Source organism: Mya arenaria, chromosome 17 (assembly GCF_026914265.1).
Source record: "Mya arenaria isolate MELC-2E11 chromosome 17, ASM2691426v1".
Classification (NCBI taxonomy): Eukaryota; Metazoa; Mollusca; class Bivalvia; order Myida; family Myidae; genus Mya; species Mya arenaria.
Window position 1 is genome coordinate 30,917,319 of NC_069138.1, and position 20,624 is coordinate 30,937,942.

General features: G+C 35.6%; 1 protein-coding gene across 1 annotated transcript in view; it reads left to right on the top strand.

Moving 5' to 3' along the window:
• Positions 1–11,617: 11,617 nt before the first annotated feature.
• Positions 11,618–20,624, top strand: part of LOC128223377 (uncharacterized) — a 37,868-nt gene continuing 28,861 nt past the window's right edge. The window contains exon 1 of the mRNA XM_052932658.1: positions 11,618–11,726. Within this exon, the coding sequence (XP_052788618.1) occupies positions 11,669–11,726 (58 nt within the window). The 5' untranslated portion in view covers positions 11,618–11,668. The remainder of the gene's footprint in view (positions 11,727–20,624) is intronic.

Below are 20,624 nucleotides of genomic sequence, written 5' to 3' on the forward strand. Positions count from 1 at the left end.
ATTGCAACAAGTGGCGACAGGGACCGGAAGTTGGGATGCCGGAAGGGTGGGCGTTGAACAGGAAGAGCCTATAATGATTTTAGACAAACAAGAGAAAATCTGCGATATGGTTAAACGCATCAACTATCAAAACACTGAGTTTATCACAAATACTATTAAAACTAGTTGGACACTATTGTTGGAATCTACATGACCAGCGTAATGAAGTCATCCAAGTTGTGATCCATTCTGTTAATGCCTTAAGCATCGAATATTTTCCAACGTAACAGTGTTGCAATTGTGTTGAATAAGGCAGGGTCGTTACTGCGTCCGAAACATAAACACTTGTCGTAGCAAGAGTTACCTCCGGGTTTCATATCTAGCAAGTAAAAATCAGCGAAGTAAATACTGATTTGCCTAAATGCTTTATGTCGCTTTTTGACATTAAGGCACATTAGCTCCGATTAATTGTCGTGTCTGTCACGGAGTTAAATGAGGTATTTAAAACGAAACAAAAGGTACGATATATCCCTTCCTTACACCTTTGCGGTCTGAATAAAACTTATATGTCATTAACCGAAATAAACACAACACTAGCCTAGGAAACAATGCTAAATGGAAAAGTACGAACATTTGCTAACGGTATCTTCCTTAACGGCCCAGTCATGAGTGATAAGGGTATATCTTTCTTGATTATGTATTCTATTGAAGAAGAATGTGTTGTTGTTGTTGTTGTTGTTGTTGTTATTGTTGTTGTTTTGTTGTCGTTGTTTTTATTTCATTTCAATTCTTGAAGCGGTATATTGTAATATGAAACACCACCTCCCGCCACTTATCCCCTTAAAAATAGTTCTCGAGACTGCATCGGTTGGATACCAACAGAGATTCTTCATGATTCTATTAGGATTAGAATCCATACATTTCAGACTAGCGTGAGAAAAATCTGCAATTATGTCTAAAGAAATGGGCTGCGCTAAACCATAGCATCCTTATATTCCAGGATTATTGTTTCAACAACATCAAAACATTTCTATACCCCGCGAAAAATAAAGTTTGAAGGGTGTATATTTGAGTCAGTCTGTCGGTCGTATAATCGGTTGGTCGGTTTGTTGCAATTTGTCCAAAGCGTAACTTGAAAACCACTCGTTGGACAATTTGCCCTATATCAAAGTTATGTGATACAGTATGGTATGTAGGTATATTGCGGGGTAGAAAGTGTGATGTTTGCATTTTTCTCCCCACCTCTTTCGTTCTGGTAATTTCATTGCACATGTATTAACTATTAGCAGAAAGTGACCGAGCGTTTGTGACAAAATCTTGCAGAGGGGCGTATCTGTGTTCTTTGCACGGATTTCTGTGTTGAATGTACATTCATCGAGTACCGAATGACCTCTGCCGGTGATGCTTTTCTCACATTGGAAGACTAGCCAAAAAGGTTGTTCCTGCAAAAATATTTATTATTTATATAGTGTGTTTTAAAGAAATTTTGATCCGAACATGCCTTCATACTGGATTGTCATACATTGGTTTTGAGTGTATTTATAGTCACACTCGTGCAAGACTGATACGGCGAGTGGCCGGATAAGATTGTTAGTCATCTAAGTATTTTGAGAATAGCTCTTTGACAGAATGTAACGCTGGGTAGAGCTACCCTACGACTTTCACACGGGACCCAAATCACGGTAAATGATTAGTGTCATCATTTTAATGGTGCGGCAGGGAATCGAACCTGCGACCCCTGGATTGACTGGCAAGTGTGTTACCAATATATCACGGATCCACCACTCTTTGTTTTACATCCCATTGCTCAAGATATTCAGTAAACGTTGTTTTTTTTATCACAATGAATAAATCATTAACCATCTTAACAAATCACTGGCCGTTAACTTACGAATAGCTCTCATTATGCAGGACGACTTTTTGAGTTGAGCGGGTGCGATTTTAGTCGATTACCTCAAAGGTCAAGGTCACACGAGACATTTAAAGGTCAGAGTTCACATGCTCGTGTCCGCGCTATAACTTACTTATGAATTGATGGATTACCATATTACCGGGTACAAATGATGTCCTTATTGAGACGATGTGCAGTGGCCTTGACCTTTAACGATGATAGTAACATCCTAGCCTATTTACTTTGTTTTTATTTCCGCCGATGAAATTTTATCGCGGCAAATCATTAAAAGCAGAGGACATCCCAATAGTTGTAAAAATGTTGGTGTAAACATTTCTGAAATAGTTTAAGTCATTGAAAAACATTCATCGGATTTGCAGGCTGGTGCTAAAAACCCGGTATCCGGTACCTGGTATCCCCCGTATCAGGTATCACTTTCTGATACCGGATTATGTTGATATCAGGGTAATTATCAGATGATAAATCCAAGTATCCACGGTCCGTTATAGATTGCTTTTTCACAACCAATGCATACTTTAAATAACACGGTAACAACATAATCCGGTAACATTAACTGTGATAACGGCTTTTCTTGATATCGATACCTGGTACCGGGTTTGGCTCAACCGGATAATCACTTGCGGCAGGGTGACTTCCGGTTTATTTCCGGGTTATAACGAAGTATAATAACAGCGATAATATGGACTAACTATCGTACCAGGTTTGTTATTATTTATTTATTTTTATATTTGTCATTTTAATGAGTTTATATTATATTATTGTGATATAATTTAAATGTCGTGAGCTATCAATCGCTTGACTGTTTGCCTGGACAGTTTAGTTCTGGTGGGTGGGGTAGATGGTTCAGAAAAGACTTCGGTTTCTTTTCTTATTGGAGTATTATTAACAACAAATAAGTCTCATCTATTCTAAAACATTTGTTTTGAAAATAAACACAAATAAATTACGCTGTTTTACTATCTGACTGTCATAATCTATAATGAGGAATTTGTATGTACATTATAACTATGTAATAGTATTATGAATGAACATACATGTATATAAATCATCATTAATATAAATTATGAAATTTATACTGCTCTGTGTGTTTTATAAATATGTTATATTTTTTTTACTTAGAGTAATAATGTTATGCTGTCACCTTTGTAGTGTTCTCAGCTTCTGAATGATTTGTTACTAGTTAGTTATGTTTAAACATTATGATGGCCACTGGACTAGTCACATACACCCAGGCCTGGAATTAAATCGGGGTCCAGATTGTCTAAAAACCCATCCATAAAAAAAGTCTGAAAGTAACTTCTTTCTTTTATAAAAAAAAATACTTTTAATGTTCCATTCCTTTCTTTACAGATATGATTCAAATAAGCTGATGGTATCTACTGAGATCATTACTTTCAATGAAGAACATCAATACAATCAGTTGGGCTGCTAGATTGGTAGCAACATGATGTAAGCTAATGCCTGTTGAAACACTATTGTTGGTTGGACATCTATTGCTTGCTGGACCGCTATATTTGATGGACCATACGTGTTGGTTGAACAACTATAAATGGTTGGACCGGTAGTGTTGGTTGGACCACTAGTGTTGTTTGAACTGCTTGTTGGACAGAATGTGTGATGGACAATTAGTATTACTTGAATCACTGTTGGATAGACAGATTTTGTTTTATCAGACAGCTATAATCAGTTAGTTTACAAGTTCCTGGCGGATAAATATTCGCTGTATAGAAGGAAACAAAAAAGTTCTTTTGCTAACTGTAACAATGACATGGTTGGTGAATTGGTATTAGACAGTTTGCAGCCAAGACAACACAATGGAGTGATAGCCGAATTTACCGAAAATATTTGATTTTTTTATGTCACTTGTCTATTATAACATGCATTTACAATCATAAAGAGTGATTAATGAAAATATGAAGTGAACTTGTCAGATGAAACAAAAACAAATGTGCGCACACTTACATATTGACTTGACATTAAAATAGAAAATCATAGAGAATACATCATAGCTTTTGCTTTTCTGTGTGTTTTTTTCCCGACCAAAAAATAAAATGTAATTTTATTTTTATTTTTAATTCCTCCTCCTCCTACACTTTACAACTCTGGCCGTTCGTAAAATATATAATTCATAAAAAAGGCCTAAAGTAAATCGTAACTTATCTTTGCATATGTCAATTCCATTGTGATATGATATGAACGTACTGATGTTCTCCAATACCAATTCAATGACAATGAGTTCTAAAAAAGAAGACATTAAAGCGGAATTCAAGAGCAAATTTATGTATCATTTGTTTTTGTTTTTAATTAATGAAATATCACTAAGCAGGTTAAGGGGTGGGGATGACCTCAACTGACCCCCAACCCCGCCCTCTCTTAAAATTGTTGAAAACGCACCATATCGTAAACAGTTGTACACTAAATAAAGTAAAAGGGTTTTTGTTCAAGTTAATTGGTATATACATGTCCGTATCATAATTGGAGTTTCAAATTGATCTGAGAAACAAATTCATTCACTTAGAAACACTTCCACAAGTCTGGAAATCAATACAAAATTCACTCACTCACTCACTCACTCACTCACTCACTCACTCACTCACTCACTCACTCACCATTTAGCTAATTTCACTGCTAGAGCAGTTCAGAAGGGGGGAAATCGCATTGAATATTAATTGTGTAATATATGATGTGATGGACAAACGACGACGTTTAGTGCCCAAGATGAAGGACGCCAGGAAGGAGGGTAAGCGTGCGTGGATCATCTTTGACACGCTGTACGTGGACGGCAAACCGGTGCGGACGTAGGGACACGACGGGGGTGAACTGTCAGTTCTCTCGTGGAACGTCCACGGTCTCACTAGGGACAAAAAGGAGAGCAGCGACTTTGTAAATATCTTAGATAAATATGACATTTGTTTTTTGTATGAATCATGGTGTGATTCTTCTAGCAATATTGAATTAAAGTGGTATAAATCGCATAATTTTTATCGTAAATTTCAGCATAGGAACGCTAAAAGAAATAGTGGGGGTATTGTTTTGTATTATAAAGATTGTTTAAGCGAGGGAATTGAAATTATTAGAAACCACTTTGACACAATTATATGGCTTAAGTTTGACCACAATTTTTTTAACACAGTTGAGGATATATATTTATGTGGTGCATATATTTGGGGCGAAGATTCACCTATATATAACACTGTTAATGTTGATTTGTTTGATATTTTAGAACATGAGTTGTCTTTATATGACAGTCTTGGTAGTGTATATGTATGTGGTGATTTTAATAGTAGAACGAGTAATAAAAAGGACTATGTAATACATGATAAATATAATTGTAATATTGACAGCCCTGATTATGACTTTGACTGTATCCCCGATAGGGCCTCTATCGACATATCAAGTAATAGCCATGGGATAAAATTATTAGATATATGTAAAGGGTCAAGTATTCGTATTGTTAATGGTCGTATTGGTAACACTGATCAGTATACATTTTTGTCACATAACGGTTGTTCTATGATTGATTATTTATTGTCAAGCGAGCGTAATTTTTCACAGATTAAAGAATTTACTATTAAATCTTTCAATGAATGGAGTGACCACGCTCCGTTACATATTTCATTGCTATGCAATACTATTGAACCTAATACTACAAAGTACTCGGAGCTTAAATTTAAATGGGATGTCTCTTTTCGGGAGCAATTTCGCTCCAGGATTATTTCTAATTTACCTGTTTTCAATAATATTTTTCATAATGTTGATTGCTCAAACAGAGACGCAGTTAACAATATGCTACATTCCTTCACAAACACTATTCAAAGTGTAGCTGAACCATTGTTTTCAAAAGAATGTTTTTATTCAGATCATGTAAATTTTGAGAATTATACCCATAACAATAAGAATTGGTTCGATCATGATTGTACTGTAGCACGTGATTTGTATTTAGATGCCCTTAGAATTTTTAATACTGATAGGTCAGATGCAAATAGATTGTTATTATGTAATGCGAAAAAACAGTACAAGAATATAGTTCGTAAGAGAAAGAATATTGATTATAGAAAGAGAATGGAAGATATTGAAAATTTGAGAAAGAGTAAGCCTAGAGAATTCTGGAAATATTTTAAGTCTAAAACTACAAACAATTCAAATAAAATTCCACTCGATAATTTTCGAGAATATTTCGCAAATCTCAGTACCTCTGTCTTTGGCAGCCTTAATCATGACGCAGAGGATTTTAATATTAATTATGATTTTAATGCACCAAATAATAGTTTTCCAGAACTTGACGAGGCAATATCTGTACAAGAAATAATAAATGCTACTAAGGCATTAAAACGTTGTAAAGCCTATGGTACTGATAATATGTTGAATGAATATTTTATTGAAACTATAGACATTTTAGCATCACATCTATGTGATTTGTTTAACAATATATTAAATTCCGGTTATTTTCCCGAACAATGGACTGAAGGGATTATAATCCCCTTACATAAAAAAGGATCATATTCTGATGTAAATAATTATAGGGGAATTACTTTAGTTAGTTGTTTATCGAAATTATTTACCACTGTTATAAATAAGCGTGTTGAAAAGTTTTGTGAACAACATGATATTATTTCGGATGCCCAATTCGGATTCAGAAAAGGGCGCTCTACCACTGATGCTATATTTATATTGTTATCTCTTATTCAAAATTATTTGTTTGAAAACAAAAGGCTTTATGTTATATATGTTGATATGATGAAATGTTTTGATACTATTTATAGAAATGCCCTATGGCTGAAAATGTATAAATGTGGAATACAGGGAAAAATACTTAGAATAGTGCGTGATATGTATATGAAGGTTAAATCTTGTGTAAAATCGTTGTCATCATATTCTGAATACTTTAGCTATGCTGTCGGGTTGCGTCAGGGTGAAGTTATGTCCCCTTTGTTATTTTCTTTATTTGTGGAAGATATTGAATTGTATTTACAAAATGATATTAATTCAGGATTACAAATAGATGATATTGTCATAATTATGCTATTATTTGCTGATGATATGGCCATTGTAAGAAAATCTCCTGAAGAAATTCAAACCCATTTGGACAATTTGTCAAATTACTGTAATACCTGGGGATTAAAGGTGAATATTGATAAGACGAAAATCATGGTGTTTCGTAAAAGAGGCGGATTATTTCCCAATGAAAGATGGACTTACAATGGCCATGATATACAAGTTGTTGATGATTTTAATAATTTGGGTGTTGTTTTTAATTATACTGGAAATTTTAACCTGAACCAAGAACATTTGAATGGCAAAGCACTTAAGGCAATGAACGTATTATTTTGTAAATGTCAAGATTATGACTTAAAACCCAAAATTATGTGTCAGTTATTTGACGCATTTGTTGGTTCTATTTTAAATTATTCAGCAGAGGTTTGGGGGTATACTAAATCAAAGGAATTAGAAAGAATTCATTTGAAATTTTGTAAAAGATTATTGAACGTTAAAACAAACACTTGCAATGCCACTGTTTACGGAGAGTTGGGTAGATATCCATTATATATTCATAGATATGAGCGTATATTGTCTTATTGGTTTAAGGTTGCTAACAGTGATAATATTATCATAAAATCTGTATACAAACAGGCTAAGAGTGATAGTAATAAAGGTTGCCGTAATTGGGTTTATAATGTTAAAAAGATATTAAATGATTATGGTTTTAGTTATGTGTTTGGTGATAATTACAATATTGATGTTAAATCATTCATAAAAAAATTCAAATGTAGAATTATCGATACTTTTAAACAAGATTGGTATAGTACTATAGAAAATAGCACGGTGTTAGATGTGTATAGACATTTTAAAACCTGTCTGGAATATGAACCTTATTTAGATATTTTACCAAAGAGCTTACGTTTTTTCTTTTGTAGACTACGGCTGTCCGTGCACCCACTCCATATTCAAACTGGTAGATACAATAGAAATAACGTTGTACGCAACCAAAGATATTGTTTGTGTTGTAACTCTAATGACATCGAAGATGAATATCATTTTATTTGTGTTTGTAAATCCTTTAGCAATTTAAGAAAGAAATATATCAACAATTGTTACTTTATAAGACCTTCTGTATTTAAATATATGCAGCTGTTGAAATCTAACAATAGAGCTGAACTGATTAACTTATGTCTGTTTGTTAAAAATGCTCTCAAAGAAAGATCCGCTTTGATTAATGTTAGAACATAATTCTATTTAATGTTCATCCTCTGATATATATATATTAGTTTATTTAATTTAATTACTTAGAAGTATTGAATACTTTTGTACATATATATTTGTATATATATACTCATTTGTTTGCATTATCTGTTACTTTACATACACGTTGACATTATATGTTATATCATTATGTGTTGTTGACGATGTACATTGTACAAGTCAAAATAAATTGTCTGTCTGTCTGTCTGTCTGTAATATATATCTGAGTTACCTCCCCTTTAGTGCCTTATTTTTAGAATTGTTATGTAATATTATTCCAATTAGTTTTCCCTTTCATATCCGTGTTTTATAAATGTGTTTTCTGTTAATATATGCCAAATATTACACACTCATACTTTTAGAATAATAAGAATTTATTTTGTAAATGAAGAATTCTGCCAGGTATGTTTCATGAATTGATTTTCATTGAAATCTGGTTCATTCAAGTATGATTTTCAACTCCACATGTACTCAGTGGAAATATTGTGGTCTATTACAAAAGTCTTGCTAGCGCTCAGGCCTTAAAATAAATCGTGCGATCCAATCCGTTTAACTATAACCCTACACTATGCAAGCGGGCATTACATCTAACATTATAACCTGCAAGCCATTTAATCGAGCAATTAACTTCTTCACCTTCGCCATCGGGTTGAACCAATTTCGCGGTCATTACTGGTATATGAAGTACGTTATTATATAATATTTACATTCACACTTCATTCCTTAACGATGGTTGTTGTTTATCAATTGCACTTTATTTCTGTATAAAGTGCAATGGCATTTCCCATCGCTACCGCGTGCGTTTGTTCGATACTTCTGTCCTGTCATTGGGCGCAATAATACCAAGGGCCGGGGCATATTTACTACGGAGCTATTTTTTTAATGAAATCGTAGTAAAATTATTGGCAACATGCAAAACTGTAAACTGCAGTAAAGCAGTTAAAACAAAATAAGCAACGATAATTTGATTGATTTTAATGTAGATAATTTCATGATGGATGGAACAGTTGAAGAAACGTTTGTGTTTAAAAATGCTGTTAAATGTCACGAAAATGCAAAAACAGTTAGTTCAAAATAACCTCTATAACGGGTGCTTGTATGACGTCATGAGTGATGTCAATGAAAAAGTTTTACATTAAGCTCGATTCGGGCCGCAACATAACTCGGCAGCTGCGTTTTTTTTCGACGCCATTTTTTGCAGTGTTCATTCGTTTTGAAAGTGTTGTTTTTTCGAAAATTGACTGGATTACTGGGATTATTTACACACAATACCTATTGGGTAATCAATTAATTACCTATTCAGTCCTACTTTAACCATTATTTGTTTTGATAACTAATTTAAGCCTGAAAAGTGTGTAAACATGTTTTTGATAAAATGTACAGCATCTTCAGCATCAGAGAAAAAGTATTTGAAATTTCTTTGTTCATTGCATACGACATAATGGAATCATGTCCATATAAGTCGTATGTTCTGAATAAAATCGACAGCAATAACTAAAAGTTCGGAGGAATTAGTCGTTTTGGACATAATTTAGTGCTTTTAATAGTTAAAACAACTGCAGAAAAGACTATTTGGTAAACACATCAGCTTGCCAGGAAAAGACAACTCAGCAGAAAATATGTAAGTTATATGACTTTTGTGGTTTATTTCTTGTTTTGGTATTTGTATGCAGCTACATTATATATTCTAAAATATGTTTTTGTGCAAGAGTTTGCATCGTTGACCAACTTTCGGTCAGAAACCAGGTCGCTCAGCCTTCATTGTTATGATGCGGGCCCTGAAAGCGCATATGTAAAACAAAAAAAACTGGGCATTAACGGCACGTGAATTTACTGAATAATGCACGTTTTCTACCGATAACGCCCGGGTTTTTGCATTTTAATACACCACGATAACGGACCGAAAACACACATTGTATGCAATAATACGTATTCATAATATTCTTGACCTTGAAAAGATAGAAAATAAACATATAAATAAGGAACTATTTTATCTGTGCATTCATTGTCGTATAAAATTAGGTTACGATAGCTGTTCTCTTTAGGAGAGAAAGAAGAGAGAAAATGCTCTTGAATAATCAATTTATTTTAGCAGAAATGTAGATTTAAATGAATGTAAATATAAGTTTTAAAATTCGACATGTTGCATTTTATTGGGGTATGGTATGCAATGGCGCAGTTCAAAATGTTGGTGGAGTCATTTTGAACAGCCCCATTGCATACCATACCCCAATAAAATGCAACATATCGAATTTTAATCCTTAAAATGTAGTGAAACATGACGTGAATGAAATGTGGTTGCGGTCTCGGTTGTCGAGATTTGGTACATCGGGCCAAAACGACAAGAGGTAAGTAAAGTTTGAACAAATCATTTCAACAATAATATACGTTATCAAATACGTTGAAGTAAATATGAAAACTAATCGTTCGTCTGGATGCGCTAACTTCCATATATAGTAGTATATTGTCTGTAACCTATACGTTATTGGCCATTTTGGGGTATATGTTTAATACCAATAAATAGACCATTACCTATATGTTACAGACTACATATTGATTTTCCTCATACATTTGAATGCTTATAGGCATACATTGGACTCGTAAAATACCATTTCTAGCGTTTTACATATATCACAATTATAAATTTCCTTAAAATTCATTTTCACTCCAATTGATTTAAGCAATAAAAAAAAATTGTCATGTAAATCCTAGGAAAATTCATTCTCTTTGAACAAAATTCTAATCCTCTACAAAATATATTAATCTCTGGAATATCTGTGTGTTTTTTTTTCTTTCTGATTGCAAGTTTTGGACTGAAATCCAAGTATACATACCAATTAATTATAATTTGCATTAATTACTCAGACTTTAATAAAATATTAAAACAATAGCATTTTCGAAATTAAAGAAAGAGAGTGCATTTTGGACCTCATCCGGGCACATGGCATTTTAATGTACCTATATTCAATGTCCTCTTTTGAACTATGAAGTTTACAATCAACGATTTATTCTTAGGAGTGCCCCTAAGTCAATGCATTATTCAACATTGGCCTACCAGAGACAGTTGTATATGTAATAATATTATATAGTTTACGTGTATTCATTATCTATGTTTATAATATTAAGTGATTGCTCATCGGCCTAGACCTTTGTGCATTTGTAAAGTAAGCATATATAGCTCATCGATATAAACACAACAACAAATGTAAATATTGCATTTCAGTATTACGGTAATTTTCGTTAATCGCTAGAGATCAAGGTTTGTAATATTCTCTCATACCAAAACAAATGTGCGTTTCGTTGAGACATTGGATAGTTGAGGGTAATACCCATCTGTCTGGCTGTCATTGTTTTCTATTTCAATAGAAAAACTTCCGTGTTTTTTTGTTTTAGAAATACGAATTGTATTGAAATGTGAACATTAGTTCGTCATACTAAAGTAAAGACAAAAGTGATGTAAAAATCGTATGTCATTGCTTTTCGGTGCGCAAACTGAATCGTTGCCTAATAATTAACTATAGCGTTTGATTGATATAAATGGATTATCTTGTGCTTTGTGTTTGCTTTACACTTCATTTCCTTCAAGTTAGTGCCGGTACGGATTAGGCATTTATGTTTAATTTTGCTTTTATTAATAATGTAAGAAAAGTGTTAAGTGGAGTACTTATTTACAGGTTCACCAATATTTTAATAACAATATTTCGATGTAATACTCGTATGTGTAAAGTGTCCTTTAACATGTCAATTAAAGATTTAACTAGGCCTGTCTCAGTAATTCATTTTGTTTATGTGTTGAAGATGATATAGTAAAGCCAACAAATACTTTTCATGCTTTATATATTTATAACTGGCTATTAAAGCATCATCGTAATGAAATTTGAGTCTGATGTTTGGTATAAAACTTGAACCCATCGCGGTCTTTGTGATTATGCAACATGTCCGAAAAGCGCCTAGCTTTGTTTATGACGTTGCGTGTCCGGTAGGTTTTGTGCCTTGTGCATCTACTCTAAGTAACCCTTAAATAGTTGTATTTTTGGCTTGTCCCTTGAGTTTCCTATTTACAATTAATCACTAAATCAATCAAGGGATTTAAATTTCAAACCAGATAATATTTATTCTTGCGAAACAACACTAAACACAAAGTGGTGGTAAGACATGCAAATAGAAATCTCCAAACAGTTACAACGTCAAATATGTGACGTCAAAATATGAGCTCAATATATACGTCGGTCTTTTATGCTGTTTTTTGTCCATTCTTATTTAAATGTTATGGTATTATGAAAACTTAAATTCTTTAAGTGTTTTCATTAGAGTAGTGGGTATAAACAAACAGAAGGTTTGAAAGATAATTTGTCAGGAGATTCAAACTCTCGTGACGCGGCATAAATGTGTTTGTATTTTGTTCGTTTAGGAGTGAAAAGTATATTTCACAAGCATGTAACACCAAACAAGCTACACCTATCTTTGCGGATACGTACTCTACAAAACATTTCAAATGCATGAAATGTTTTTTTAACGATACCATAACATTTGTTTTACATGCTTTAGCTATTACCTTGTGATGTGTAAAGTAACACTTAAAGCGTTTAAAGTAACGGTTGGGTGTCCCTTCTGCCATTTGAGAAGCTCATTGGCTTGGTTATAGCCTGGTTATGATACGTAATATTACGTATCATCTTATAATGCACCGAGTCGTAATTGTTTCCTTGTTTATCATTCACTTCATTATAGCTTGTAAATACATTTTTTTATCAGTCTACCTACTTCGTTCTCATCAACTCCATCATGAATTGTGTCGATAAGTATGATTACGAATATGCTCATTGGTTTAATTTTGATGATTCTGGCATTTGCAGGTGAGTTTCCAGAAAATATTTTGTTGGGTTGCAAAGTGTGTGTTTGATGCCCAATTGTAAACCTATCCAACCTTTATTCTTATACTTTGAGAAATATATATAACATATCACTTCGCTGTAAACCATGGTAGATACTGTAGCCTAACCTGGGATTATAACAATTAACTAAATATAGATTAGTTTCAGGGACAAGCTCGGGTATAGTTGTCTCAATCTAAAGTGTAACAGGTTTATCGGGGCACATATTAGTTGAATACTCAATTTTATATATAATCCAGTTGCAAGTTCTAGGGACGCATGCATCCACAATATGTTAAATGGTTTCGTCTTATTGCCATATGTAAAGCTGACTGCGTACATTGAACGATTTTGATATATTTTCATAACGCGAATGTACTTAAATCGGGAATTTGTATCCATGGAAAAGGTTCTCGTAACATCCTGCGATTAAGATAGACTAGGGTAAAAAAGATGACTGTCAGATATTCGGGCAATTCTTAAACAGTAAACTAATAGTTTATCAAGCTGATCTTAAAAACGGTTTCCTTTAAAAGTTTCAAAACCCTTTAAAGGCTAACGAAAATACTAAATTAAAACCAACACTAAAATAATGATCTAAGATTTAAAATGAATTTAGAAATTTCGAGAAAAAGCCAAATACCTGTTTCAATACCAAAATGAAACTAAAAGAAGAAAGGCAAACAAGGTCACCAGAAACGAAGCACTTGATACTTGTACTAATTGTTAGTTAATGCTTAGGTATCCTCCTTGATAACACTGGCCTAAATTGATCGCATATTCAAAATCCAAATAACATGCTTATACATCACTGTACATAACAAAACAAATTTATCATGATTATCTTTAAAATATTTCCCTTATTAATGGGAAAAATGCACAAATTGTACCAAAAATAAATTTAGCGAGCTGGTAACATGACAAAGAGAAAACAGTTGTTTTACATACAGAGGATAATTGTTTGTCTCAGTGCAAGGTACCCCGCTGAATACCATAGCACACTGAAAACACACGATTTGTTTTATTTACGCTGATAATTCATCAAAACCAATAAGGATGGGTAGTTGATCAGCACCTTACCATTCAAATTTAAAAAACGACAACAACAGCCAACTTTGAAGTAATAAGGTGAATATTTGACAAATATTTCGGTAATAGAATGAACTTGTAGCAGAAAAAAGATCATAAACCTGCTCCTCACATTTGATCACTACATCGAGTTCAAACTCATTTAAGGACAAAAGTTACATTTGCATCGGAAATTAAATCGACGTGAAATGATTTAATCTCGACAAGAAAACATGAAGTGAAGTTATTGTTCCAACAAAGCACTACTTTTTAGTAAAATTGTCCTTGGTAATTTTTGTCACGGCGGGGTGAAATGAAATAAATAATCAAGTCCAGTGAAGTCCACCCTTAAACATGCCAAATGCCACTATCGTCGTCTATTTTCAGATTAGAATGATGTTCGTTTACATATTTAAACGGTCTAGAATTGTTGAATAGAAAAATTAAATATTAATATACGCAGTATTTCAACACGACGTTAAATATCAACAAAAAGCCGAAAAGCATTAAATTCATAGCTGTTACCACCTGGAACTTGCACAACTACTGGTTAATATGGGTATAGCCTCACATATGCCCCAACACTGATTGAAATGTCTAAACCCACACACATAACAAACATTGTTATGTCCAGAACCCCATATATGCCCCAACATTGATTGATACGTCCAAAACCAAACACATGCCCTAATATTGGTTGATACATCCTAAACCTCACACATGTCCTACTATTGGTTGATAAGTCCTAAACTTCACACATGCCCAATGTTGGTTGATACGTCCAAAACCTAACACGTGCCCTAATATTGGTTGATACGTCCTAAAACTCACACATGCCCTAATATTGATTGATACGTCCTAAATCTCACACATGCCCTAATATTCGTTGATACGTCCTAAACCTCACACATGCCCAATATTGGTTGATACGTCCAAAACCCCACACATGCCCTAATATTGGTTGATACGTCCAAAACCTCACAAATGCCCTAATATTGGTTGATACGTCCTAAACCTCACACATGCCCTAATATTGGTTGATACGTCCTAAACCTCACACATGCCCAATATTGGTTGATACGTCAAAAACCCCACACATGCCCAATATTGGTTGATACGTCCAAACTCCCACACATGCCCTAATATTGGTTGATACGTCCAAAACCTCACAAATGCCCTAATATTGGTTGAAACATCCTAAACCTCACACATGCCCTAATATTGGTTGATACGTCCTAAACCTCACACATGCCTAATATTGGTTGATACGTCCCAAACCCCACACATACCCTAATATTGATTGATACGTTCAAAACCTCACACATGCCCCAATATTGGTTGATACGTCCTAAACCTCACACATTCCCTAATATTGGTTGATACGCCCTAAACCTCACACATGCTCCAATATTGGTTGATATGTCCAAAACCTCACACATGCCCCCAATATTGGTTGATACGTCCAAAACCCCACTCATGCCCTAATATTGGTTGATACGTCCTAAACCTCACGCATTCCCTAATATTGGTTGATACGTCCTAAACCTCACACATGCCCTAATATTGGTTGATACGTCCAAAACCTCACACATGCCCCAATATTGGTTGATACGTCCAAAACCTCACACATGCCCTAATATTGGTTGATACGTCCAAAACCTCACACATGCCCCAATATTGGTTGATACGTCCAAAACCTCACAAATGCCCTAATATTGGTTGATACGTCCTAAACCTCAAACATGCCTTAATATTGGTTGATACGTCCTAAACCTCACACATGCCCAATATTGGTTGATACGTCCAAAACCCCACACATGCCCAATATTGGTTGATACGTCCAAAACCTCACACATGCCCTAATATTGGTTGATACGTCCAAAACCTCACACATGCCCCAATATTGGTTGATACGTCCAAAACCTCACACATGCCCCAATATTGGTTGATACGTCCAAAACCTCACAAATGCCCTAAAATTGGTTGATACGTCCTAAACCTCAAACATGCCTTAATATTGGTTGATACGTCCTAAACCTCACACTTGCCCAATATTGGTTGATACGTCCAAAACCCCACTCATGCCCTAATATTGATTGATACGTACAAAACCTCACACATGCCCCAATATGGGTTGATACGTCCAAAATCTCACACATGCCCCAATATTGGTTGATACGTCCAAAACCTCACACATGCCCAATATTTGTTGATACGTCCTAAACCTCACACATGCCCAATATTGGTTGATACGTCCAAAACCCCACACATGCCCAATATTGGTTGATACGTCCAAAACCCCACTCATGCCCTAATATTGGTTGATACGTCCTAAACCTCACGCATTCCCTAATATTGGTTGATACGTCCTAAACCTCACACATGCCCTAATATTGGTTGATACGTCCAAAACCTCACACATGCCCCAATATTGGTTGATACGTCCAAAACCTCACACATGCCCTAATATTGGTTGATACGTCCAAAACCTCACACATGCCCCAATATTGGTTGATACGTCCAAAACCTCACAAATGCCCTAATATTGGTTGATACGTCCTAAACCTCAAACATGCCTTAATATTGGTTGATACGTCCTAAACCTCACACATGCCCAATATTGGTTGATACGTCCAAAACCCCACACATGCCCAATATTGGTTGATACGTCCAAAACCTCACACATGCCCTAATATTGGTTGATACGTCCAAAACCTCACACATGCCCCAATATTGGTTGATACGTCCAAAACCTCACACATGCCCCAATATTGGTTGATACGTCCAAAACCTCACAAATGCCCTAAAATTGGTTGATACGTCCTAAACCTCAAACATGCCTTAATATTGGTTGATACGTCCTAAACCTCACACTTGCCCAATATTGGTTGATACGTCCAAAACCCCACTCATGCCCTAATATTGATTGATACGTACAAAACCTCATACATGCCCCAATATGGGTTGATACGTCCAAAATCTCACACATGCCCCAATATTGGTTGATACGTCCAAAACCTCACACATGCCCCAATATGGGTTGATACGTCCAAAATCTCACACATGCCCCAATATTGGTTGATACGTCCAAAACCTCACACATGCCCAATATTGGTTGATACGTCAAAACCCCACACATGCCCCAATATTGGTTGATACGTCCAAACCACTTTCCCCAACACTGTATGATACGTTCAAACCGAACACTTGCTCCAACACTGTATGATACGTTCAAACCGAACACTTGCTCCAACACTGTATGATACGTCAAACCGAACACTTGCTCCAACACTGTATGATACGTTCAAACCGAACACTTGCTCCAACACTGTATGATACGTTCAAACCGAACACTTGCTCCAACACTGTATGATACGTTCAAACCGAACACTTGCTCCAACACTGTATGATACGTTCAAACCGAACACTTGCTCCAACACTGCATGATACGTTCAAACCGAACACTTGCTCCAACACTGTATGATACGTTCAAACCGAACACTTGCTCCATCATTGAATGATACGTTCAAACCGAACACTTGCTCCAACATTGTATGATACGCTCTAAACTGCACACTTGCCCCAACTATGTATGATACGTTCAAACCCGCACACTTGCTCCAACATTGTATGATACGCTCAAAACTGCACACTTGCTCCAACATTGTATGATATGCTCACAACTGCACACTTGCTCCAACATTGTATGATACGTTCAAAACCGCACACTTGCCCAAACATTTCAAGAAACGTTCAAAACCGCACATCTGCCCAAACATTTGATGATACGTTTAAACAGCATACTTGCCCCATCAATAATGATGCGTTAAAAACCGCACACTTTCCTTAACATTGCATGATACGTTTAAAACCGCACACTTGTCCCAACATTTCATAATGTGAACAAAACCGCACACTTGCCCCTACATTGTATCATACTTTCAAAACTGCACACTTGCCACAACATTGCAAGAAACGTTCAAAACCGCACACCTGCGCCAACATTGTATATCACGTTCAAAACCTCACACTTGCCCCAACATTGCATGAAACGTTCAAAACCGCACACTTGCCCCAACATTGCATGATGCATTCAGACCAGACACTTACCCCAACATTGAATGATATGTTCAAACCGCACACTTGCCACAACATTGCATAATACGATTAAAACCGCACACTTGCCTCATCATTGAACAATACGTTTAAAACCGCACACTTGTCCCTGTACTGCATGATATGTTAAAACCGCACACTTGCCTCAACATTGAATGATACGTTCAAACCTCAAACTTGCTCAATATTGCATGAAACGTTCAAACCTCACACTTGCCCCATCATTGCATGATACGTTTAAAACCGCACATATGTCCCAACATTTCACTTTGTGTACAAAACCGCTCACTTGCCCAATCATTGCATTATACGTTTAAAACCGCACACTTGTCCCTGTACTGCATGATACGTTAAAACCGCACACTTGTCCCTGTGCTGCATGATATGTTAAAACCGCACACTTGCCTCAACATTGAATGATACGTTCAAACCTCAAACTTGCTCAATATTGCATGAAACGTTCAAACCTTACACTTGCCCCATCATTGCATGATACGTTTAAAACCGCACATCTGTCCCAACATTTCACTTTGTGTACAAAACCGCTCACTTGCCCAATCATTGCATTATACGTTTAAAACCGCACACCTGTCCCAACATTTCATGATGTGTACAAAACTGCACACTTGCCCCAACATTGCATGATACTTTCAAAACTGCACATTTTCCCCAACATTGCATGATTCTTTCAAAACTGCACACTTGCCCCAACATTGCAAGAAACGTTACAAACCGCACACTGGCACCAACATTGCATGAAAAATTAAAAACCGCACACTTGCGCCAACATTGTATGTTTCCTTCGAAACCGCACACTTGCCCCAACACTGCATGATACATTCAAACCTCACACTTGCCACAAGACTGCATGATACTTTCAAACATCACACTTGCCCCAACATTGCATGAAACGTTCAAACCTCAACTTGCCCAAACATTGCATGAAACGTTCAAAACTGCACACTTGCTCCATGATTGCATAAAATGTTCAAAACGCACACTGGCCCTAAGATAGCATTAAACGTTCAAAACCGCACACTTGCCCCAACATTGCACGATACGTTAAAAACCGACCACTTGACCCAACATTGCATGATACGTTAAAAACGCACACTTGGACCAACATTTAATGATACGTTCAAACCGAACACTTGCCCCAAGATTGCATGATATGTTCAAACCGCACACATGCCCCGGCATTGAATACTATGTTGAAACCGCACACACGCCCCGGCATTGAATGATATTTTCAAACCTCACACTTACCCCAACGTTGCATTATACGTTCAAACAGCACACTTGCCCCAACATTGCATGATATCTTCAAACTGCACGCTTACCCCAACATTTAATGATATGTGCAAACCGCACACTTGCCCCAATATTGCATGAAACGTTAAAAACCGCACACTTGCCCCAATATTGCATGAAACGTTAAAAACCGCACACTTGCCCAAACTTTGCATGAAACGTTAAAAACCGCACACTTGCCCCAAGATTGCATGAAACGTTAAAAATCGCAAACTTGCCCCAACATTGCATAATATGTTCAAACCGCACACTTGACCCGACATTGAATGATAAATGCATTTATTATACCTCACTTATATTCTCCATGTTAAATTCCCTAAACCCGAGCGGTCAATATTTTTTACTTTTGCCCGGTAATGTTGAATGGCAAAGTAATATCACATGCGCACAAAAGATGCGCGTGCGCTTTAGAATGTTTAATGGCCGCATTAATAATAAGAGCTGATGCCCGCACAATAAATAAAATTGCATAACAAAACCGTTCAAGTTATCGACTACGATATGAAAAAAATAAAAAAAATACTATTTTTGTCAGGACATCAGAGGCAGTGGAAACTGAATTCTTAACCTTTTGCCTCTCATACGGAGGCCGATGGAAATACATTAGTTGGTTTATAAATATTCCTAAAGTACAAAAAGGTCTAAAAATAGGCTTTTTTTTGGTTTCCCAAGGCTGAGGTGGTAAGCGCTTATTAAAATTTGTTGTTAATCTGGTTACAACCGATGTTTGCATTATTTCTAAACGTCATTTGCAACAAAATGACAGCTAATAATGTTAACAAACAATAATAACAGAATAAATTGATTAAATTTGAAATTTGTGTCTTGGAAAAAATCTTATATATGTATATAAATGCTTCGCCTCGGGTAACAGTATTTCCCTGATGTTGACAATATGTACTGTCACACTGGAAGCCATGCAATATTTATATAATATCTCACTAGCCCCAACATTGCATGAAACGTTAAAAACCGCACACTTGCCCCAACCTTGAATGAAATGTGCAAACCGCACACTTGCCCCAATATTGCATGAAACGTTAAAAAACGCACACTTGCCCCAACATTACATGAAACGTTAAAAATCGCAAACTTGCCCCAACATTGAATGATATGTTCAAACA